Source organism: Pristis pectinata, chromosome 24 (assembly GCF_009764475.1).
Source record: "Pristis pectinata isolate sPriPec2 chromosome 24, sPriPec2.1.pri, whole genome shotgun sequence".
Taxonomy (NCBI): Eukaryota; Metazoa; Chordata; class Chondrichthyes; order Rhinopristiformes; family Pristidae; genus Pristis; species Pristis pectinata.
Window position 1 is genome coordinate 29,643,372 of NC_067428.1, and position 24,541 is coordinate 29,667,912.

A 24,541-nucleotide genomic window follows, 5' to 3' on the forward strand; every position below is an offset into this window, starting at 1 on the left:
TTGTCAGGCACTGGAGAGGACAGCCGGGAAGGGTCCTTCCTGGTGGCGGTCGGCGGTGAAGTGCGACACGGGTTGTGCTCTCCCCCCTCAGGCGCTGCCCGACCCGCTGGGTGTTTCCAGCCTCCCCGGGCTGAGGGGTGTGATGGCGGCGAGGGGCGAGGGGGCAGCTGCTGCACGGTAAATGAAGGGTCAGATTATGGAAGGAGCTGCCGGAGGAGGTGGGCGAGGCAGGTACAACAACAACATTTAACAGACATCGGGGCAGGTGGGGGGATGGGGCGGCTCAGAGGGCTACGGACCAAAGGCGGGCAAGTCAGAATCAGGTTTATTATCGCCGACGTATGTCGTGAAATTTGTTGTTTTGGGGCAGCGGTACAGTGCAAGACTTAAAACATTACTAAGTTACCAAATAAATAAATGCTCCAAAAAAAGGAATAATGAGGTCACGCTTATGGGTTCACAGACCGTTCAGAAATCTGATGGCGGAGGGGAAGGAGCTGTTTCTGAATTGTTGAGTGTGGGTCTTCAGGCTCCTGTACCCTCTCCTTGATTGTGGTAATGTGAAGAGGCCATGTCCCGGGTGGTGAGGGTCCTTAATGATGGATGCCTCCTTCTTGAGGCACCGCCTCTTGAAGATGTCCTGGATGGCGAGGAGGGTTGTGCCTGTGATGGAGCCGGCTGAGTCTACAACCCTCTGCAACCTCTTTTGATCCTGCGTATTGGAGCCTCCATGCCAGGCAGTGATGCAACCAGTCAGAATGCTCTCCAAAGTACGTCTGTAGAAATTTGCAAGAGTCTTTGGTGACATATTAAATCTCAAACTCCTAACAAAGTAGAGCCGCTGCCATGCCTTCTTTGTGATTGCATCAATGTGTTGGGTGCAGGATAGATCCTCTGAGACATTGACACCCAGGAACTTGAAGCTGCTCACCCTCTCCATCGCTGACTCCTCAATGAAGAATGGTGTGTGTTCTTCCGACTTCCTGAAGTCCACAATCAATCCCTTGATCTTGCTGACCAAAGTTGTTGTTGCGACACCACTCAACCAGCTGATCTATCTCACTCCTGTATGCCTCTTCATCGCCATCTGAGATTCTGCCAACAACAGTGTTGTCATCGGCAAATTTATAGATGGCATTTGAGCTGTACCTAGCCACATAGTCATAAGTGTAGAGAGAAGAGCAGTGGGCTGAGCACGCATCTTTGAGGTGCGCCTGTGTTGATTGTCAGCGAGGAGGAGATGTTACTACTGATCCTCACTGACTGTGGTCTCCCGATAAAGAAGTCGAGGATACATTTGCAGAGGGAGGTACAGACGCCCAGGTTTGGAAGCTTGTTGATTAGTACTGAGGGAATGATGATTTTGAATGCTGAACTGTAATCAATAAACAGTAGCCTGACGTATGTTTTGCTGTTGTCTAGGTGCTCTAAAGCCAAATGGAGAGCCATTGAGATTGCATCCGCTGTAGACCTGTTGTGGCAGTAGGCAAATTGCAGCGGGTCCAGGTCCTTGCTCAGCAGGAGTTAATTCTAGCTGTGACCAACCTCTTAAAGCACTTCATCATAGTAGATGTGAGTGCTACCAGGCGATAGTCATTGAGGAAGCTCACCCTGCTCTTCTTGGACACTGGTATGATTGATGCCCTTTTGAAGCAGGTGGGAACCTCTGACTACAGCAGTGAGAGGTTGAAGGTGTCCTTGAACACTCTAGCCAGTTGGTCAGCACAGATTTTCAGTACCCCGCCAGGTACACCGTCAGGGCCTGATGCCTTGCAAGGGTTCACCCTCTTGAAGGATGTTCTGACATTGGCCTCCAAGACAGAGATCACAGGGTCACCAGATGTTGTGGGGATTTGCACAGGTGTAGTGTTATTCTCCCTTTCAAAGTGTGCATAAAAGGCGTTGAGCTTATCAGGGAGTGAGGCATCACTGCCATTTATGCTGTTAAGTTTCGCATAAACAACATTTATGCTGTTAAGAATGGCATGCAAACCCTGCCACAGCTATCATGCATGTGAATGTGTCTTTAACTTCACACGGAATTGCCTTTTTGCTCTCACGATGGCCTTCCGTAGGTCATACCTGGACTTCTTGTAGGGTTCTGGATCTCTGGTCTTGAACACCACAGATCTAGCCCTCAGCATACTGTGATCAAGTGTAATGGCTCCCCTCGTTCAGCAGGTGACACGTTGGTGGTAGTTGGTCAGATACTTCTTCAAGCTGGCCTGGTTGAAGTCCCCCGTGATGGTCGGGAAGGCATCAGGGTGCGCTGTCTCGTGACTGTTGATCACGGTGCTCAGCTCCTCCAGTGCCAGCTTGACATTTGCCAAGGGTGGAATGTACACCGCTACCAGGATGGCGGCGGAGAACTCTATGGGAAATGGGACTAGCTTTGATGAGCATCTTGGTTGTCATGGACCATTTCAGCTGAAGGGCCTGTTTCTGTGCTGTATGACTCTATAATTTCCTACAAATGTTGGGGGAGAGGAATTGTCAACATCTTGGGTCCAAACCTGGTACCGGCTTTCGACCTCAAACATCAGTAATTCCTTCCCCGCCCCCCACAGATGCTGTTTGACCCACTGAGCAGATTGTTTGTTGCTTCAGATTCCAGCATCTGCAGTCTCTTGTGCCTTTAAATTGCAACAAATGTTGTGTTTAGAGTCATAAGGCACGTTACTTGAACAGTAGAAAATTCCCCTACATGTTCTCTCAACATCCAAATGGGCATCTGCAAATGAGAGGTTGGGTAAATGGACCAGTGGCTCATTGTTGCTGTACAGTTGCAATGGGAAATGCATTACGTTACAGACCATCCCTGTGTTATGAATAGGTTCTTTTTTTACAGACATCCATAAATCAATTTAGTCCTTAAGTCAGAAAGTACCCAGAATTGCTCAGTGTGGTAACCATACCACCACAGTGTTGTAACGAATGGAGTTGATGAGGGCCAGTTAACATGAACATTTACTTATCGTCTTCCCCTGCCTAGTTACAGTGGTACAGAATTAGGATGTCCAACACTCAATGGCTGACTTTGATGGGCTGTTAGCTGTTACCCTGATTAATATTGTTGCACAAGCACGAATAGAAGAGATGGCTTGTCAATTTACAAAGCAACTCTCTTAAGTAGCTTCCCACAGTGAAACTGACAGCTTGTGTTCTTGAGAGACAATGGTGTCCAATTACCATGGAGAGGTTACATGTATGCAGGTTATGTTTCAAGACTGGTTCTCGTTTGAATCTAATAGTATTTATGGGAGCTCATTGGTATGAATGGGGTAACCATAAGCCGGGTGTTCGTAACCTGGGGACGGCCTGTACATGTTACCACAGTCACGTCCAAAGAGGTGTAAAACACAAGATCATAAAATCCTGCAGGGGAAAATGGAAGTCATTCAGCCCATCATGTTAATGCTGTCTCTTTGAAAGAACAATCCAATTAATCCCACTCCCTGCTCTTTCCTGATAGATTCCTCTTTTTCAAATCTATATACAATTAACTTTTAAAAGTTACCACCTACTCAGCTTCCATAAAACCTTTAGGCCATACATTCTCAATTGTAACAACAATTAGAAGGGAAAATATCTAGAAACTCTAAACTCCTGGCAAGTAAAACTGGTCATGGAGAGCAAATGTTTATACAAAAAGACATTTTTGTTGCCTCTTTAAAGAATACAGTGAATTAGTATTCAGTGCTTCTGCTGGCAACCTGTTCCAGTGGTGTCTGGGGAACATCGTGCAAAGCTCTATCTTTGCATGACATTAGCTTGACTCCTGTGATGAAATAATTGATCCAGTTAATTTATTATTTTGTTTTACCTACTTACTACAACTCACAAGAAGTGTCTTTGGTTTTCTACTGGCTCCCAGCAGCCTCATTCCCCCTCTTATTTCCCTGAAGCCCTACAACCAGTTCTCTCATATACATATCAACTTTCCTTTGATTCTTTTACCACTTACCTACACTAGGGGATAATTTTCAAAGCCAATTAGCCCACCATACATCTTTGAGATGTGGGATGAAACAGGAGCACCCGACAGAAGTCCATATGATCTGATGGAAAATGTGCGAACTCCACACAGACAGCACCCGAGGTCATGTTCAAACTTGGGTTCCCTGGAGCACTGTGGCGGCAGCAGCACTAACTGCTGAGCCACTATTTTACTATTAGCTTTATTGATGTTCCCAATAAGTAGAGTTGGCATCTAACTCTCTCCAATAAAAGAGAGTCTAAGCACTCACCTTCAACGTTCTTTGGCATTACCAGGGACATGTCCACCAGCATCAACATCCCGGGGGCCATCATGGCTCAGCTACATAAAAACTATGTCATAGAGTAATACAGCACAGAAAGAGGCCCTTCGGCCCAAATCACCCATGCTGATCAAGATACTCATCTGAGCTAAGTCCCATTTGCCCACGTTAGGCTCATATCCCTCTAAACCTTTCCTACCCATGTACCTATCCAAGTGTCTTTTCAATGTTGTTATTGTACCTGCCTCAACATAATCTGGCAGCTCATTTCATATACGCATCACCCTCTGTCACTTTTGTCTTTCACCTCTCGCCTTAAACTTTTGTCCTCTAGTTTTTAATCCCCCTTTTCCTTGGGAAAAAGACTATGTGTATTCACACTCTTTATGTCCCTCATGATTTAATACACCTCTATAAGATCACCTCTCAGTCTCCTGTGCTCCAAGGAATAAAATCCTAGCCTACCCAACCTCTCCCTATAACACAGAACCTCGAGTCCTGGCAACATTCCAGTAAATCTTCTCTGCACCCTTTCCAGCTTAATGACATTCTTCCTATAACAAGGTGACCAAAACTGTACACAAGTGCAGCCTCACTAACATCTTGTACAACTTCAACGTCTTGTCCAGCTAAGTATGCTCCAAGAAAAGATCAAAGGCTGGCAGTGAGTGTCACTCCTCGTCATATTCTGAAACCTTTCCACCTCTCTACATGGTAGAAATCAGTAGCCTGACTGGGTTTCGTCCTTGTACCTGCATGAATACAAGTCCAACAGCTATCAGGACAAAGCAGCCCATCTATTGCCCTGAACACTCATTCCCTTTCTCACCAGTACATGGTGGTTGAAGTTGTAACCCCCTACAAAATACACCACAGTTACACTTGCCTTGACTACTCTGACAGCAGCTCCCACATCCATGACCTCTAACACAAACACCGATTCCTGTGATACTGCAGTAATTACAGCCTGCCAATCTGAGAACAACTCTTTTATAGAGTCATACAGCACAGAAACAGGCCCTTCGGCCCAACTAGTCCATGCTGACCAAGATGCCCCATCCAAGCTGGTCCCATTTCTCAGCATTTGTCCCACAATCTTCTAAAACTTTCCATACCTGTATCTGTCCAACTGTATTTTAAAAGTTATTGTACCTGCCTCAACCACTTCTGGCAGCTCATTCCACATAGATGCTTCCGTTTTTGTATAAAAGTTTCCCCTCAAGTTCCTCTTAAATCTTCCCCCTCTCATCTTAAACCTATGCCCTCTAGTTCTTGATACCCCAACTCTGGGGGGGAGAAAGAACTGAGTGCATTCACTCTGTCTATGCCCCTCATGATTTTATACACCTCTATAAGATCACCTCTCAGTCTCCTACGGTCTAAGGAATAAAGTCCTAGCCTGCTCAACCTCTCCCTATAACTCAGTCCCTCAAGTCCTGGCAACATTCCAGTAAATCTTTTCTGCACTCTTTCCAGTTTAATAACATCTTTCCTTTGACAGGGCGACCAAAACTGAACAGAATACTCTAAGTGCGGGCTTACCAGTGTCCTGTACAACCGCACCATGACCTCCCAACTTTTATACTCAATGTCCTGACTGATGAAGGCCAGCGTGCCAAAAGCCTTCTTCACAACCCTGCCTACCTGTGAGTCCACTTTCAGTGAACCATGTACTTGTACTCCAAAGTCTCTCTGTTCTACAACACTCCTCTGGGCCCTGACATTCACTGTGAACTTATTCCCATGCTTTACTTTCTTTCTGTTAATCAGTTCTCAATTTGTGCCAGTATATTATCCCAACCTCCCCAATTCCATTGCAACACACAAAATGCTGGAGGAACTCAGCTGGTCAGGTAGCATCTGTGGAGGGAAATGGACAATGTTTCAGATTGACACCCTTCATCAGGAAGGGAATGAGGATATCTCCCCGATTCCAGGTGCTGTAAACTCATTTACAAACCTCCTATTGTGGGACTTTATCAAAAGTCTTTTGAAAATCTAAATACAATACATCCACTAGCTGCCCCTTATCCATTCTCATCATTTTCTGAAAGGTTTCCAACAGATTAGTCAAAACAGGTTTCCCTTGACGCTGCAGCAGTTAGTGCCACTGCCTCACACCTCCAGAAACCTGGGTTCAATCCTGAATTTGGGTGCTCTGTCTGTGGCGTTTCCGTGTTCTGTCCATGATGGCTTGGGTTTCCTCCACTTTCCTCCCAAAGATGTGCCAGTGGTGTATTCGTATATTGTAAATTATCTCTTTGTGTAGGTTAAGGACAAAATGAACCAAGAGGGAGTTGAAGAGCATGTATAAGAAAGAATAAGTTGCAGGGCGAACAGGGAAGTAAGGACGAATGAGCTTGATCATCTGGGAGCCAGCATAGAACCGATGGAGCGAACAGCCTCCTTTGTGTTGTCATAAGTGTAAAGTAAATCCATGTTGACCCTGCTCAATTCTAACATTTTTTTCGATGTGTTCTGTTATTACATACTTCCTGAAAGATTGCAGCATTTTCCCTACCATTGATCTTAGGCTAAACCACTTGTCGTTCACCTTTTACTTTCTCCCTCCTGTCTTCAAAAGTTGGGTCAAGTTTCCTACCCTCCAATCTGCAGGAACCATTCCAGGATCGATAGAATGTTGGAAGATGGTAACCAGTGGCACATGTAGTACAGTTACTGCCTCACAAATCCAGTGACCTGGTTCGATTCTGACCTCCTGTGCTGTCTGTGTGGAGATTGCATTTCTCTCTGGGATGGTGCAGGTTTCCTGTCTGGATGATCTGGTTTCCTTCCCCATCCCAAATTGATAGGTTAATTGTCCACTGTAAGTTGCTCCTATTGTGTAGGAGAATGGTAAAATCTGGTAAAATCTGGGGAGAGTTGACAGGAATGTGGGGAGAACAGAAGGAGATCAGTATAACTGGGTGCCCAATGGTCAGTGTGGACTTGGTGGTCTGATAGAACTGTTTCTCTGCTGTATGGCTCCATGACTCTTCCAGCGATGTCCAACTCCTCAAAAAATGAATAAAAATAGTCCTCAAGAACAAAATTAACTTAGCAACTCAGATAAAGTTTGTTACTCCTTTCTAACTCATCCCTAAGCATCTTTCTGTAGGCTAATGCAATCCTCTAACTACTCATGTAACACAGAAATCTTTTCCATCACACCCCAATTATCCAAAATCATGTTTTACTGAGCCTTTAAGCTGATCGAATGGTTGTCTTCAGATTCTTTAATTCCTGAGCTCTGTGTGTGCGCGTGTGTGTGTGTGTCTTTTCATTTGGACAGCTGAACAACTTAAACATTTGCATCACAGCATTACAGATTTTCAGGCATTCCTACACACTCACCTCGTGCATCGTTCAAAATCATCAGAATGTGGAGCAGTGCAGCTACATCAAAGTAGAGATAGATAAGCTACGTCCTTATTGGCATCCGTGCAACCCACAGTCAGCAGTGTAATTTGGATGTTCGCGCTGCTTTGTTACCTGGGAAAATGCCAGTAACTACTGCAGTAAAATTCCCATAATCACCATTTGGAAATCCCAATTGTTCAGCATCTGGATCATCAGGTTCCGTTTCCTGCGCACTTTCTGACTCACCAATGCCCCAGTTCGCAGGCAGCCTCCCAATTCGCTGGGGCTCCGGTTCCTGAGCTCCCTTCCAACTTGCTGGATCTCTGCTTCCTCCGCTCCCTTTCACTTACCAAGGCCCCGATTCCCGTGCTCCTTTCCATCCAACGGGGCCCCGGTTCCCGCACACTCATCCGACTCACTGGGACTCTATTTCCCCCGTTCTCCTGAAACTGACGAAGTTTCCATTTGCTGCCCTTTAAACTTACTGGCTTCCCTGCAAAATTTATTATAATACCGTGTAACATCTAAAAATAACTGATTTAAAAAATGTGCTGGGTGTTAATAGTCCAAAAGAACCCCTAGTCTGGCACCATCAGAATCCCGAGTGTTCCAGATTATTGGAGTTTTACTATATAACTGTATATTTTACTTATTTGCACATAATTGATTTTTGAAATTATTTCTTTCATTCCTGTAAGACTAATCTATGGTAAGTGTACAAAACATGTTAGACTATAAAGAGATTTGAGTCAACACCTTAGAGTTATTCATCAAACGATAAAATTGCAAAATTACTGCCAGCAAATAGTTTCATAAACCTAAAGGCACAAACTTTCTTACGAATTATTTCCCTACAGCAACTTTATAGATAGATAATCTGTAGTGAAGAGAAATGAGAATAATCTGTCCCAAAAGATATATTTTCCTTAGACTTCACATTGAATGATTAAGTTAATTAGTGTCAGAATTGAGTCCAAATTTCAGTTTAAAATGAACTGGACAACAACTTAAGAATCAAGGTTCAGCCACAATTATTTAATGAAACACCGTCAAATAATGCTTTTCTATGAGGCAATATGCATAATAGCTCCACTTAACAATTTATTTGTATATAATAATCATGTACAGTTATATTTTAATATAATTCAGAAAACCACAGTAGAAGAGAATTTTCTTACATTCAATTTTGTAAACCATTATGAATTTGAAGTTATGTCTTTGAAAGAATGACATCAAGTGGTAGTTTATACAAAGTTTTTGATGAAATGAGGGACACAAACCATGTATCCTCCAGCATGAGCCAACAACTTTATAGCACGTTTTGTAAGTCATTGCTATTACAGTCATGACATATGGTTGAACAAGGGAATCATTAACCATTGATCTGCTGTGTGTTTCTAGCATTTTATGGTTTTGTTTTAGATTTTCAGCATCTGCAGTTTTATGCTCCAATCATTAGCCGTAATCTGTTTGTTAAACCAATTACTTAATATCAGATAATTAGTATTATCTTCTTCCCTTTTTAGATTGTGACTGAGTTACTGAGCTATAGGCCCAGGGCCTTAAATCTTTGAATAATTGGAATCTAAATAAAGTGTTAAAGAATTAAGTTCCAAGGGGATGAGCTGACACAAGTATAATTATTCACGTGGATTAAAGTCTGCATAGAAAGCTAAACGATGGATTTATTAACTAATGGTAAATGTTAAAATACAGATCTTCGTGTTTCAACTTCATTTAAGATTAGTTGCTCTGTTTATTATTGGCACAGTTTCTGAAGTGATATTTATTAATTTTCTAGCATGCTCTTTCCACAAACATTTTTGGGATAAGCTGAAATGAATGAGAACTGATTGAATTTCTTTCCTTGACTTTATTTACAGTCAACCTTATATCACAGACCTGTAATGACTGCTCATCCTCTACATTTAGTATATCTTTAAAAACCCATTATAAATGCCATACTTTCTTCATATATGCTTCTTTAAAACTGTAGTCACTGACATAGTACCCAACATCTGGATGGCTCTTTAAGCTACAAGCAATGGTAGTTGTTTTAAAATATTCTAGAAACTGGTGAGTTATGTTCCGAATTTTAATAATTGTGTCCTCTAATGCAGGCAACACCCTACTGATGTACTGTATCCAGTCTGGAAGGTTTACTTTCCACCATTCCTGGCCAGGATCAGGCAGAACCGTTGTGTTTGATTCCAAAACATGGACAGAGTTTTTATATAATTCCTCAGAGAGCTCCATGACATCCTTGCAGAACATTTCCAAACAGACCAATGATTCTGGAAATACACAGAATAAGGACTGTTCTAAAGGGGGAAAAAAAAGAGAAGGATTTTTTGGTATAATACAAAATTGTGGAGTCGTTTCATGTTGAAATGCAGTGGAAATTCCTATGTCAAGCTGTTGTCTATGACCAAATATAAAATTAGCAACAGTCAACTGAAGCTATCTTAAGAATGAAACAAAAACAGAAATGCTGGAAGAACTCAGCCAGTCAGCCAGATTCCAGCATCCGCAGTTTTATTTGTCTTCCGTATCTTGTGCAGAACTGATGATATCACAGGGCTTTTCAATGTTAAATGCCAGATAACTTCAGCTGCCAAAACAATAATTGTCAGAATGTGTGTTGAGAGTTAATATTAAATAACTATTTATTTTACAAGGTCTTATGACTAATTGTTAATGAGAATGTATTGAAAATCCCTTACGATGATTTGCAGAGTTTGGATTCAACAACATTTAAGAAGTGTCCAGACGAGCATTTGAATCACCTGGGCATACAAGGGTCTAGGCTGAGTGCTGGAAGATGGGATTAGTACAGCTGGATGCCCACTGGTCAGTGTGGATACAGTCATAGAGTCATACAGCATGGAAACAGGCCCTTTGGCCCAACTCATTCATGCCGACCATGGTGCCTACCAAGCTAGTCCCATTTACCCGCGTTTGGCCCATATCCTGCTAATCCCCTCCTATCCATGGATGTGGTGGGCTGAATGGCCTGCTTTCATGCTGTAAGACTCTATGACATAAAGACATTAGAAACAGAAGCAGGAGTGGTCCATACATTCACATACATGTTCTATCTTTCAATAAGATCAAGGCCGAACTGCTACAACAACTCATCTTTTTCTGTCCTATCTCCAGTTTCGTCTTTTGCCCAAAAACCTACCAATCTCATCCTTGAATACACTCATGAATTGAGTATCTACAGCCTACTGGGATGGAGGATTCATAACCCTTTGAGCAGTGAAATTTCTCCCCACTTAAATCTTAGTTAGCTAGGTTCTTATCACAAGTCAACAGCCTTGTTATAGGCTCTCAAGGCCACAGAAGAGAGTACTTTACATCTAACACGAAATATAATTTTCATTTATAAAGCATTAGCCCTACAGACCTCCCAGATAATTAACCCCACCGTAGCAAAGAAATTTGACATGTCCCTGTTGACTCTAATTTTTATCAACGCACCACAGAAAGCATCCTATCCGGATGCATCATGGCTTGGTACGGCAACTGCTCTGCCCGGGACCACAAGAAACTGCAGAGAGTTGTGGACACAGCTCAGCACATCACGGAAAGCAGCCTCCCCTCCATGGACTCTATCCACCAGGCTGTGCTCCTTCTCCCACATACAAACAGAAGCTGAGATGGCAGGATCTGGTACAGAAAGTCGTACAGTGCTGGTCTGAGGAAATAGATGAGCTTCTACGTGAATGCTTTGAGTCAGTAGACTGGTCCATGTTCAAAGACTTAGCTGCCAGCCTAGATGAGTAAGTCACCACCAGGTAGGGGGGGGGTGGTGTTGAAAGTTAATATTAAATAAGTATTTATTTTACAAGGCTCTTATGACTGACAAACTGACATACCAGCATTGGATTTGGAAATACAGCTCCCAACAGTCCGGCTTTCTTTGTTATGCATGTGTATCAATTCCTGTCACAAAATAAAGAAGGAGAAATGCATATTATTTAGTCTAAGGATAAAGAATAAGCTACTTAAGGCCACAAAGAAGAGAAATTTGTTCCACCAGAGAATGGGGGACCTTTGGATTACAGAGAAAACTGTTGAAGTCAAATCATTAAATATATTTAAGCAAGAATTCAATATTGTTATTAGGACTAGAAGGGTAAAGGAATATGGGGAGGAAGCCGGAACTGGATACGAAATCTGGATGATCATTCATGATCATATTGAATGGCAGAGCAGGATAGATGGGTCGAGTGGCCTGCCCCTGCTCCTGTTATTTTTATTTGTTCCGTTTTTTATTATTTTATGTTTTGTCAGGTTACTGGGGAAAAAAACATTTTAGTTGTTTGAAGAACAAAGTATTCAGCAGGCCATTTGTTTACTACAGTAAATCCTGCATGTCTGCAAATTTGGTGGTCCGGGACTAGCAGATATTCCAGACTATTGGATGTTATTTTCTTTAATACACCAACATACCATTAATTCGCTTTTATAAAACATGTTGCACAGCAACGTTTCAGTGAACCCAGTACATTTAAAGGGAGCATGGGAGACGCAACAAGTGATTGGAAGGGAAGTGCAGGAACCAGGCTGCAGACAAGTGGATCGGGAGCACAGGAACTGGGGCCCCAGTGAGTGGACAGAGAGCATGGGAACCAGGACCCCGGGAAGTGGTGAGAAACATGGGAACTGGGGGCCCAGCGAGTGGAAGCTGCAAACATCATCTGGCGAGCAAGATGCCAAACCATCAGAATCAGGTCAGGTTTATTATCACTGACTTATATGTTGCAAAATTTGTTGTTTTGTGGCAGCAGTACAGTGCAAACACACAAAATTACTAAAAGTTACAAAAAATTACAAAATAAGTAAATAGTGCAAAAAAAAGGAATAACAAAGTAATGTTCATGGACTGTTCAGAAATCTGATGGCAGATGAGTAGAAGCTGTTCCTAAATCATTGAATGTGGGTCTTCAGGCTCCTGTACCTCCTCCCTGATGGTAGTAATGAGAAGAGGGCATGCCTCAGGTGTTGAGGGTCCCTAGTGATGGATGCCACCTTCTTGAGGCACCGCCTCTTGAAGATGTCCTCGATGACGGGGAGGGTTGTGCCCGTGATGGAGCTGGCTGAGTCTACAACCCTCTGCAGCCTCATGCGATCCTGTGCATTGGCGCTTCCATACCAGGCAGTGATGCAGCCAGTCAGAATGCTCTCCATCTAATGAAATTTGCAAGAGTCTTTGGTGACATACCAAATCTCCTCAAACTCCTAACGATTTCCAAATGGCCAGATAGTGGATTATTGGAGTTCTATTGTAATCCCACCGGGATGTCTGTCTTGTGTTGGAGTAAGTAATTAAGATTCACAGTGAGCAGTTGAAAAGATAAACTAATCCAGTTTCTTCATCCTAATGCTGATTAAAAGAGGCTATGTCGGGGAGTTAAAATCATGGCAGCATGTTGCTAAATCAAATCCAACATCAAAGATCCCCACCATCCGGACCATGCCATCTTCTTGCAGCTACCATTGGGCAGGAGGTACAGAAGCCTGAAGTCCCACACCACCAGGTTCAAGAAAAGCTACTTCCCTTCAACCATTCGGTTCTTAGAACCAACCGGCACAACCCTAATCACAACAGTGAAAAATACGATGATGCTGGAGGAACTCAGCAGGCCAGGCAGCATCATCGTTTCGGGTCAGGACCCTTCTTCAGGACTGAAGATAGGAAAAGGGGATGCCCAGTGTATAGGAGGGAAAAGCAGAGCAGTGATAGGTGGACAAAAGAGGGGAGGCGGGGTGGGCACAGGGTGGTGATAGGTAGATACAGGGAAGAGACGGTGATAGGCAGGTGCGGGGGAGGAGGGGAGAGCAGACCCACCGGGGGATGGGTCAAAGGTAAGGAGAGAGAATAAAAAAGGTAGTAAAAAGAGATATAGGTTCAGAAAGGGAAGAAGAGAAGCATGGTAGGGGTGGGGGAAGGGGGGTGAGGATTACTTAAAGTGGGAGAATTCAGTGTTCGTGCCGTTAGGCTGCAAGGTTCCAAGATGGAAAATGAGGAGCTGTTCCTCCAGCATCATAGTGTTTTTCATCTAGATTCCAGCATCTGCAGTCCATTGTTCCTCCTAATCACTATGGTTTAGCTTGACCACTTTGCACTAAATTGGACCTTTTTTTTGTTCTAATTGTGTTCTTTTTTGTAAAAATTGTGTATAATTTATGTTTTTTCTTGTGAATGCTGCTTATATGATGCTACATGCCTGTGATGCTGCTGTCAGTAAGTTTTTGATTGCACCTGTGCGCACATGTACCTGTGCAGATGACAATAAACTCGACATTGACTTTTTGACTTTGACTAAGTTAACTGCCACAATATTGACAGCATCTCAGACCCCTTGTCCCATGCAAGTAAAGGCTGAATGGAAAGGCAGAAGCCAGGGCTTGAACACAACACCTCCAGTTACATTCTAGCTGGGCAGGCACGGTAGTGTAGCAGTTAGCGTAACGTTTTACAGCGCAAGTGACCTGGGTTCAAAGTCCGGCCACTGTCTGTAAGGAGTTTGTACGTTCTCCCCGTGTCTGCGTGGGTTTCCTCCAGGTGCTCCGGTTTCCTCCCACGTTCCAAAGGCATACAGGTTAGGAAGTTGTGGGCATGCTATGTTGGTGCCAGAAGCGTGGCAACACTTGCAGGCTGCCCCCAGAGCACTCTACATAAAAAGATGTATTTCACTGTGTGTTTTGATGTACATGCGACTAATAAAGATATCTCATCTTAGCTTTTGAAAATGAATATTTTATTAGTGGAAGTTTGCATTCTCAGCCAAACTATCAAGCAAAGGTGTAATGTGAATAATGTAAGGGTCCCAAGAGTAGCAAGGGAAAATAAGCAGGAGCCAACATCAGCGGTTGTGATGTAGCTTTTTTATAAGCAGTAGCCTAGATTTTGCAGTTACAATGACAGTGAAGTTGTCAGCAGTTGCAGCAACCTCTGGTGTCTGCACAGATACATTTAACCATGGAATCAATTACTGCACAGTGCATTGAATCAGGCTTCACAGCTGGAATCAATTAGATTTTACTGATTTGGCAAGAAATGTAGCTACTTACAAACTACCTTTATTATAAAAAGCACTGCAAATTTTAAACTTTGTCGAATGAAGTGTAAATGGGACAAGCCGTACTTACTGGTGAAAATCCTGCCTCTTCTATGAAATTAAATTTTATGTGTAGATATCAGAATAACTGAAAGTTTTTAATAATTAAAAATTATTTTAAAATATATGTTAAAATTGGTTCATGATATTTCTACCTCTGCCTTAATCTCATGTGTATGTCCCAATCTTTATAATGTTGTAAAATTAATATTTTTTTGGTTATAATATCAGAAATAATTATTTAATCTGCTTGGCTGATCAGCCTGCCTGCTGGTATCTGTAAATTGCTGATCAAAAGGTTTTCCTCTGTAATCGATGACAGAATGAAATTAACCCCGGGAAAGAGGTAATCCATACCAGAGAGAACATTGGATTGTTGTAGCCAACTTTCTTTGTGGTCAGTTATAAACACCATCACTTGGTTGCTGATAGGAAAATCTGCATCACCATTTTTATATTGTAAACACTTTTATTCCAAAGAGTTTTGTCAGTGCAGCTTGCTTACCTCTGTAGTGACTGCTGCGTGCCGTAGTGTCCGTTTTTGCAAATATATAAATTCGGAGATAAATTTCACATGCTGCTGCTCAATCGGATTCAGTTCTATTACAGTAACACCTTGTTGATGGAGTTCATATACTTTTCCACTCCAGTTCCGTCGAAGAGAGGTGATGCTATTGGTGGCTTCTGCTGATTCAGTTCCATTCCACCTACAGGGAGCATCAGAAAACAGCTTCCAAGTTCACAAAAATTGTTATGTTTCAAGGGTCTTTCCTTGTCTTTTTTTTAACCAAACAGCTGTTTTTTTTTGGTAGTGGGTGTAGTTTTTTTTATAATAAAATTATTCCAATTTTTTTCTTTATTAACTAAGTATCACATGTGATTATTAATTTAGAGTATTGAGATCTCAAGTATGATTTAACACAATGTATTCAGTAGTATTTTTATCCTCTTTTTGATGCATGTACTCTTTTTTTGTGGAATTAATAAAAATATTGTTAAGGGAAATATTGTAAAGAGAAAAAATGTAATTCTTCAACCATATTCTTTTCCAAATTATCCAAAGGACAAATAAACATTTTCACATATCACGTTCACAAGATCATGAGTCAAATAAAGCCTCCACGGTGACATCTTACAAACATACGTTGGTTAAGGCCAGAAAGCCTTCCTGTTCATCCGGCCTGTTCTATTACATCAAACTGGGAAGGTCCTTTTCTAAGGGGGTGATCCTTCCTTTCCACGGTTGCCAGTTGGCCTGCTGTACATATCCATCACCTTATATTTTCTGTTTCAGATTTGAAGAGAATGAGCTGCTAACTGGCAGGAAGGGTTAGGTGGAGCTCAGAGGTGTTATACATTATGTTGTTTACTTTGCACATTTGTTCAGTGGCCTAGCTAAAGATGTAAACTTCCTCCTGGCCTCATGATGTTTCCTTTGAGATCAACTGATCCACCCTCTCTACAGAAATGAGACCAACAACTGTGATGCACATTTTGCACATTGTTAAAAAGTTGTAACTGTGGTTCTGAAACAAGCTTAGCACCCTGATTCAGACCTTTAAACAGCCTTCTTAATTAAGAATGGCAGAGTTTGAAATGAACATTGTAACATTAATCTGTTACCTTAATCTGAACAGGAAAAAGTGAGCTATAATAGATTAATCACATAGCATACACTTACTAAATTAGTTCATTATAAAACTCATTTTAAAAAGATGCCATTAATACTGGTAATGCCAGAAATCTTTGTCAGCTGCATTATCTTCCATTATGATGGATTTTACAACAAAAATAAGTTTTATTTGAACTTTGATATGTTCCCTTGAGGCTGCTTATTTATATTAGACATTTGAAGATGTCATTCTGTAACATTCAAAGGTATGATTAACCTCAAAATGATAGAATTCCAATTCTTGTTTAAGAATGTAGTGAAATACAGACTCATGAATGCACGATAATCACACCATAAAACACAGAACAGTACAGCACAGGAACAGGCCCATTTGGCCCACAATGTCTGTGTGAACACAATGCCAAATTAAACTAAATCGCGTCTGCCTGCACATGATCCACATCCCTCCATTCCCTGGATATCCATGTGTTTATCTAAAAGCCTCTTAAATGCCACTATTGTATCTGCCTCCACCACTACCCCTGGCAGCCCATTCCAGGCACATATAAAACTTGCCCGCACACCTCCTTTAAGGTTGATTCAACCATTCCAGGATGAATGTTGTTGTAACAGACTATAAATGAAGATGTTAAATAAAAAAATGCTTAAGAGATCTTTGCAAATTGGGGAAAAGGTGAGTGTATTGTGACTATTGATCTATGAAGCAATAATTTCATCAAAATGTATTCAACGCTTTGTACTGTAGTGAAAAAAAATTCAGATCATGGATAGATAGCAGCGATGATACACCGAGCTGGCAGCAAAAAAGATTAAGTCATCCAGGCAGAGGTGATTATACAAGCTCCTTGCAGAGCTCATATTACAAAACATGATTTGTATCTAGGCCATTGCCTTGGGGACAAAGGATCAGCCTGAATAGGTAAGAAAAGTGATAATCTACTCTATGTGCTTGGGTAAATTAATGGAGAAACAACACAACAGTAAGGAAGGATTCTGGGAACTTATTATAAGGTTTGACAAGTGTCAAGAAATTAAGCATGATTTGTTAAAATTATTAATCCTTCTAATAGTTGTAGAAATGGCTGTTGAGAAAACAAAATGCCGCTCAGAAGTAAACTGGAAAGAGGTTATTACATTGCTAAACAACAATTGGAATATCATTAGATGAAACTGAAGAATGACTGTAAATAAATAATCTCAAAAAGGTTAAAATTTAAATGAAGTGAATTCTAGCTGGAAGATGCAAAGCAATGGAAATCAGTTTAGCACTCAAAGGTTGCCACCACAAATGTTAATTTGCACGTAAATGATGATGAGAATTAATGACGACAATATTTGTTTCAAGGCCCAAACAGCCAAAAAAGGTCTGATTTCCTACAGATTATCCACATTTTCAAATAAATTGGTAAAAGGTTAAAATGTTTCTCTTCTGCTAAAATACTTCTGCACTGTTTTCACTAATAATCAGATTGTCATTCCAAAGCATTTGATTAAATGAGTACTGACTGCCATTTTAAGTAAATAGTCTCACTTACACATAAAATGTACGTTGCAATTGGAGTAGTGTGTCCCTGAGAGTATATTGTACTTTAAAATATAGTATTTCTGAATGCCGACTCTTACAGGGAGCCCCTGATTTTCGAAATCAGCCCATACATGTGTAAACTTAGATATATTTTAATATTGTGCCATTTTCAGAGAGTTCTGGATATATTTATGAATAAGATTATTACACAGTGCCATCTGAAACCACTCAGTGAGCAGGTTGTGAATAGCACAAGACAAGCTTCAATATGTTGAGGGCATTTTCTAGTATTAAAAACACAGGTGGTGGTTCACTTTCTTTCATGGTTTTCAAAATACACTGTAGTAAAATTATAAACTGTAAAGGATGTCTGACAAGATGTTTGAACATTTAAGGAACTGGATGAGGATACAATAACATGGTGGTTAAGCTGCTCAACTAATACCCAGAGACCTGGATTATCTCTCCAGGACCGTGAGCTTGTATTATACCTGGGGGTTTGTTCAAGTAAATGAATAAAAATTGAATAAAGAGCCAGTGGCAATAATAGTAGCTATGAAACTACAGGATTGTCACGAAAATAATCATTAATGGCCTCTGGGTAAGAAGATCCCATGTAGTACTTAGTCTGCCCATATGCAACTTCAGACTTAGCAATGACTCTGAATTGCCTGAGGCCGGTTAGGAAAGGACGTTAGCTACTGGCTTTGTCAGCTATATCCACATCTCATGAACGATTATGGAGGAGTGGAGTTATACTTCAAATTGCAATGTCAAGGAGGCTCTCCAAGTGGATTCTACATCTCTTAGTTTGGTACATTATAGAGTCAAATTGGATCACTCTTTCAAATATTGCGGCATTGTTGCACCACTCCCAGTTGAAGGTAGTTTGAATTATGGCTGTCGTAAAGTCATTGATGTCAATTCCCATGGCAACAACATTTCTCACTCTCCTTGCCAGGTAATTGCAATGGTGCCAGGAAATATTGCTTCTGGCATCACAGCCAATCAGGAAAATCAACCTTTGATGGTCGGAGATAACCAATCAATACTAAAGCATGGTATATTGTGATTGTTGTTGTTCTGAAGAAACATCATTTGTTTCCATTAAAAGAATCACCAAGTAATCTTAAGTCTTTAATCAGCTTGTGCTTCACCAGGTCTTCACATGTACCCTCGTCACAGCCCACCTGGACATCCTTTGCAGCAACCACTGGGTTACATTTATGCGCAGCAGCTGATGTGCAGGTGTCTGTAGGTGGGTATAAAGCACCTTGCCAAGTGCTAAGATGGACAGGTTGCCAAGACACTCTCAGGATAGGGAAAGCAGAAAATTATATGCAGGTGATGTAGACAATTGAGTAGTTACATGCCTTTAGGCTTGTATTTGCCTGGCGAGCTCCTTTACCTACCTGCAAATGTAGTGGTTAGGAAAATTCCTACAAGGAATTCCATTTAGCGCTAACTGGAGCAGGATGATTTACTTGAGAAACGAAGTTCAAGAAGATAAGGAAGAACGGAAGAGTGCAGCAATGACCCTAAACGATTGAATCAATCTTACCTCCAGAGTCTATGAACTTGCTCGCGCAGCTGAGCCACCTAGTAATCTCTAACAGACATTTAGGTAGGCATGATTTAAGAGTAGACACAAGAGACTGCCAGATGCCGGAATCTGGAGCAACAAACAATCTGCTGGAGGAACTCAGTGGGTCGAGCAGCATCTTTGGGGGTGGGTGGGTGGAGGGCGCAGAGGAATTGTCAATGGTTGAGAGCATCAAGTTCTTCGGTGTGAATATCACCAATAACTTGACCTGCTCCAGCTACATAGATGCTATGGTGAAGAAGCGCACCAGTGCCTCTACTTCCTCAGTAGGCTAAGGAAATTTGGCATGTCCCCAATTACTCTCATCAACTTTTACAGATGCACCATAGAAAGCATCCCATCCAGATGTATCGCAACTCTGCCCAAAACCACTAGAAATAGCAGAGAGTGTGGACACAGCCCAGTCTATCATGAAAACCAGCCTCCCCTCCATGGACTCTGTCTATACTTCCCGCTACCTCAGGAAAACAGCCAACATAATTAAAGACCCCTCCCGCCCCAGTCATTCTCTTTTCTCCCCCCTTCCATCAGGCTGAAGATATAAAAGCTTGAGAACACATACCACCAGGTTCAAGGATAGCTTTTATCCCACTGTTAGAAGAATCTTGAACGGAACTCATATAATAAAGATGAACTTGTAGCGGTTGCTACCGCGGAATAAAACAAGACTCTACTCGGAGGATTGCCAGACAGAACTGGTTTATTTTCCCGCCTTGTGCGGGCCCTTTAAGGGAGAAAAACTCCCGCCCAAAAAACCGGCAATGACGTAAGTCCTACGTCATCAGGACTTTCCCGCGCGCGGGTTCTCCCCGTCGCTCGGAAAGACGAGGCCCGCCGCCATCTTGGGCCTCGTCGCTCCGACACCGCGCGACCCGACTGCCGAGCCGGTTCGCCCGACTAGACGGTGAGTCGCCACAAACTCTTGATATCTCAATCTACCTTGTCATGGCCCTTGCACCTTAGTTATCTACCTGCACCACACTGTCTTTGTAACTGTAACACTATATTCCGCATTCTGTTACTGCTTTTTCCTTTGTGCTACATCAATGTACTTGTGTATGGAATGATCTGACTGGATGGCATGCAAACCCAAGCTTTTCACTATATCTCAGTACATGTGAGAATAAGAAACCAATTACCAATTACGTTTTGCATCCGGATTTAGGAATATCCTGCACCTTCCATTGTAGCTGGAATTAGTTCATGAATTAATGAGCAGAACAAGGTGACTCATCACTGTAAAGGAAATGTGCATCAGGCAGAAAGTTGTAAAGAGCCAATGACTCTCCACTGATTCCCATGTCCATTAGTTTTAACACCAAAGGTGCAAGTAAACATTAGAAGATCCAATAGGTCTTGATTTACTATATTAAGAAACAATTTATGATACAAAGAAAAAGTTATATCAAAGGGGGATTTCAAACAATTTTCTGTAGATCTAAACTTAGTTGGAATGTCCACATGATTTAGATTCTAAGATAATAAATTAATGAGTAATCGCCGCACGATATGATACATCAGGGTGCTGAGGGGCTTGAGCTTGCAATTGTAAGTTATCAGAGAGCAAAAAGAAAGGTTTCTCGGTGCTGAGTAGCAGTAACGCACCATAATTAAGTTCAACTTGAGCTGAGATTTAAAACAGCCCAAGTGAAGGTCAAGTAGGCTTTCAAAGCAGGAGTTAGGGACATCAGTAAATATGGTTCCTTGGGCGAACTAAATGGAGCATCGTTAATGGAAAACTTGTTTTTATGTGGTGTGACAATCGGTAATTAAAACATAGCCAGGAATTGTAACAATTTTCAAATATCTGGGAGACGAATTACACACAGGTAACTCAAGACAAGAATAGTTACTAAAAAATGTAATGAAAATCTGGAGAGGCAGCAAAGTTTAAGGAAAGGTGAAGTTACACTTGCTGCATTCTGTGATTTCTCCAATGTTTTGTGAATGTGAGGCATGGATACTTAACAGAAAGCATTTGTGTTGCAATGTTTCAGAAGATTAATCAATATTTTTACATTGTGCATAAGGCCACTGAGTTTGTCAAACAGCAAACCATTCAAGAAATTAGAGGCTACAAACTGTTGTTAGAGATTTTGTGAAGAAGAAAGCTATATTGGCTTGCACATGCTGTGAAAAGGCTGGACACAATTGCCAGCTTATAGATTCATGGAGTTATACAGCATGGAAACAGACCCCTCAGCCCAAAAACTGTCTATCTATGCTAATCCAATTGGCTTAACTTTGGCCCATATCCCTCTAAACCTTTTTTATACATGTACTTGTCCAAATGTCTTTAAAATGTTGTAATTGTACTTGCTTCTACAGCTTCCTCTGGCAGCTCGTTCCATATACCCACCACTCTCTGTGAAAACTTGCCCCTCAGGTTTTTTTTAAATCTTTCCCCTCTCACTTAAACCTATGCCGTCTAGTTTCAGACTCCCCTACCAGCTTCTTCATCTTCTCCTTCATCTTAAGCAGTCTCCTATGGTCAAGGATGACTTTACTTCCATTCCAGTTCTGTGTGTTCTGCACTGGATGAAGAGTCCTATGGGACTAGCAGACTTGGTCACAGGTGCTACTTGATGGACTGGTCAGTGGGTTGGTCAGGAGATGTTGCACTTCTTCCCTATAGTTTGTGCATGGCCCCCATTTGTTCCCACCTTAGGGACCTGAGGTGCTCAGTGCCTTCCTGAATGCTCTTTCACCTTTGAATAGTCCTGGGTGAGGGTTTCCCAAGAGTCAGTGAGGATGATACGTTCTTTCAAGGACCTTCTGAAGCTGTTCACAAAATCTTCAGAAGGTCCTTGAAAAGACATTTTCTCTATCCTCTTGGGAATATCTTGCTGGGGTGGAATTTGGGAATTCCAGTGTGAAGCCTGTGGGTGATGTGGCCCACCCACGGGAGCTGTTGAACCTTGATGCTTGGGATGTCAGTGTGACATTGGTTCACCTATCCTGCCAATTGACTTGGAAGATGTTGTAGAGGTTTTCCACTGCTTACACTGTTTGATGTCTGACGGGGGCAATTCCTTCTGCTCGGTAGAAAATGAACTTGATGCTGGGTTTGAGGACTTGGTTTTTGAACACTCTTTTCCTCAGTCAGCCAAAGGCCGTGCTGGCACGTTGGAGGCAGTGATGAATTTCTTTGTTCAGAGGTGGCTCCTGTGACAAAGAGAGTGATCCATGTTCTCTAGGATCTCGTTATAGATCCTGAATGTGGGGGAAGGGGTGTATGTGGCAGGGGCAATTGGTATTGTAGCCCTATCTTACCGATGTTTCTGCAAGAACCATCCTCTGGAATGCTTCAGTGAAGGACCCAATGAGTATAGCCTCTACATGTACACATACGTAGCCATTGTCTGAGTTCTGTGAACCAAGGACAGAGGTCAGAATAATCTTCTTTCGGTTTGGAGATAAAGAAGGTTGTACAGTTTCCCATTCACTCCAGCAGGGAGCTTGTTGGAGGTGAGATGCAGTGCTGGAGTGAGCGAGATGGAGGAGGATGCTGGTGTAACAGCACAGCCAATTCTTGAGCCCAGTCTGCCCTGGGGTTGGGTCCATGGTGCACCCATTGGTTAGGATCATGACTTGCATGTCATCTTGTAACAGATGCAGAACAACAACAAATTTCGATGACAGCCAAATTTGAGAAGGATTCACTGTAGTCCCTCTCCATTGATGGACCTAAAGACCCTTGTGAGATCAAGAAAGACCACATGGAGAGGCTGCTGCTGCTCTCAACAAAGCAAAAGAACAGGAGGAATTTTCTATTTAAACACAAGTTGCAGAGAGTTGGAATCCACTGCATGATGAAATAGTAATTTTCAAAAGAAAGTAGGTTGAATACTCGAAGGGAACAACAATAGCAACATGGCGGAAAAGTGGGAGAGGTTAAATTTTTTAGGTCCGTTGAAGATTCTGTCTTTCCAGTTTTGCTGAAGGGTCTCGTCCCGAAACATCAACTGTTCATTTCCCTCCATGGATGCTGCCTGACCTGCTGAGTTCCTCCAGCATTTTGTGTGTGTTGAATGGCTTTGTTTAATGCTTTGCAGGGAAGGTAATTCAGTGTCAAACTGGGAACAGGATAAGAAATAAAGGGGAACTAAATATTGAAATAAGAGGGGAGACATAGACATAGATGGGTTCAATCCTGACCTCCGGTGCTGTCTGTGAGGAGATCGTAGATTCTCCCTGGTGCTCCGGTTTCCTCCCACAACCCAAAGATTTGCGGGTTGGTAGGTTAATTGGCTGCTGCTTGTGGGTGAGTAGGGGTGCTAAAGGTATGTGGGGAGAATAAGTTACAGGGAAAATCCGTGGGGGAGTGGGATTGGTCTATGGGTCGGCATGGACTCAATGAGTCAAAATGGCTTCCTTCTGTTGTGAGGAAATCTGGAAATGGAATGTAAGAGTTTAATTCTCTGCGAATTTTTGATCCTTCCTGTCTGTCTTCTCTGATCAACTTTAAAATTGGTGAAAAGCAAAGTTAATACAAACAGCCAGATTACTTTTCTATGTGTAATCAATAATTAAAGGTTAGTGACAGGTAAAAGAAGATAGGAATCTTTTAGGAGCTGATCGGTGCTGCGATATTGGGGGCTTGAGAATGCCTACACAGATGGGTAAAGAAGGGCCCTTCTTATTCATCTTACCTTGTGAATGTGTCAAATGCTCAGCAAAAAGCACAGCTCCTTCAGATACAAAAAGCCATTTACTGAAATTCCCAGATAACATACAAGCTTCTTAATTAATTCCTGATGATTGATTTCCGTTGATGAAGGTTCTACAGAAGATTGGATTATGTGATACATTAAGTATTTGAACGTATTCAGATAGCTTATCTACATTCTAACTGGATGTTCATTCTACGCCTTTCAAAGGACAAGCCATGTCCTAGGGGGGTCATAGAATGAAGGTGATTGGCAAAAGAACCAATGTGACACTAGGAATAGCTTTTTTATACAGTGATAGGGTGTGGAATGCACTACTGGAGTAATAGTGAAGGCAGATTCAATTATGGCATTCAAAGCA

The 24,541-nt window shown here is 42.0% G+C and overlaps 1 protein-coding gene and 1 long non-coding RNA gene across 2 annotated transcripts in view; one reads left to right on the plus strand and one right to left on the minus strand.

The window, feature by feature from the left end:
• The first annotated feature begins 56 nt into the window (after window positions 1-56).
• LOC127582461 (uncharacterized) lies at window positions 57-15,647 on the plus strand. The gene is made up of 3 exons (XR_007958117.1): window positions 57-231; window positions 9,740-12,358; window positions 15,400-15,647. It is a non-coding gene; the product is annotated as an uncharacterized LOC127582461 (long non-coding RNA).
• The window catches only part of LOC127582458 (uncharacterized), a 21,646-nt gene continuing 5,752 nt past the window's right edge, over window positions 8,648-24,541 (minus strand). The window contains exons 2-4 of the mRNA XM_052037725.1: window positions 15,255-15,456; window positions 11,501-11,567; window positions 8,648-9,940 (exon numbers count right to left, since the gene is read on the minus strand). Coding sequence (XP_051893685.1) covers window positions 9,570-9,940; window positions 11,501-11,567; window positions 15,255-15,456 — 640 coding nt within the window. The 3' untranslated portion in view covers window positions 8,648-9,569. The remainder of the gene's footprint in view (window positions 9,941-11,500; window positions 11,568-15,254; window positions 15,457-24,541) is intronic.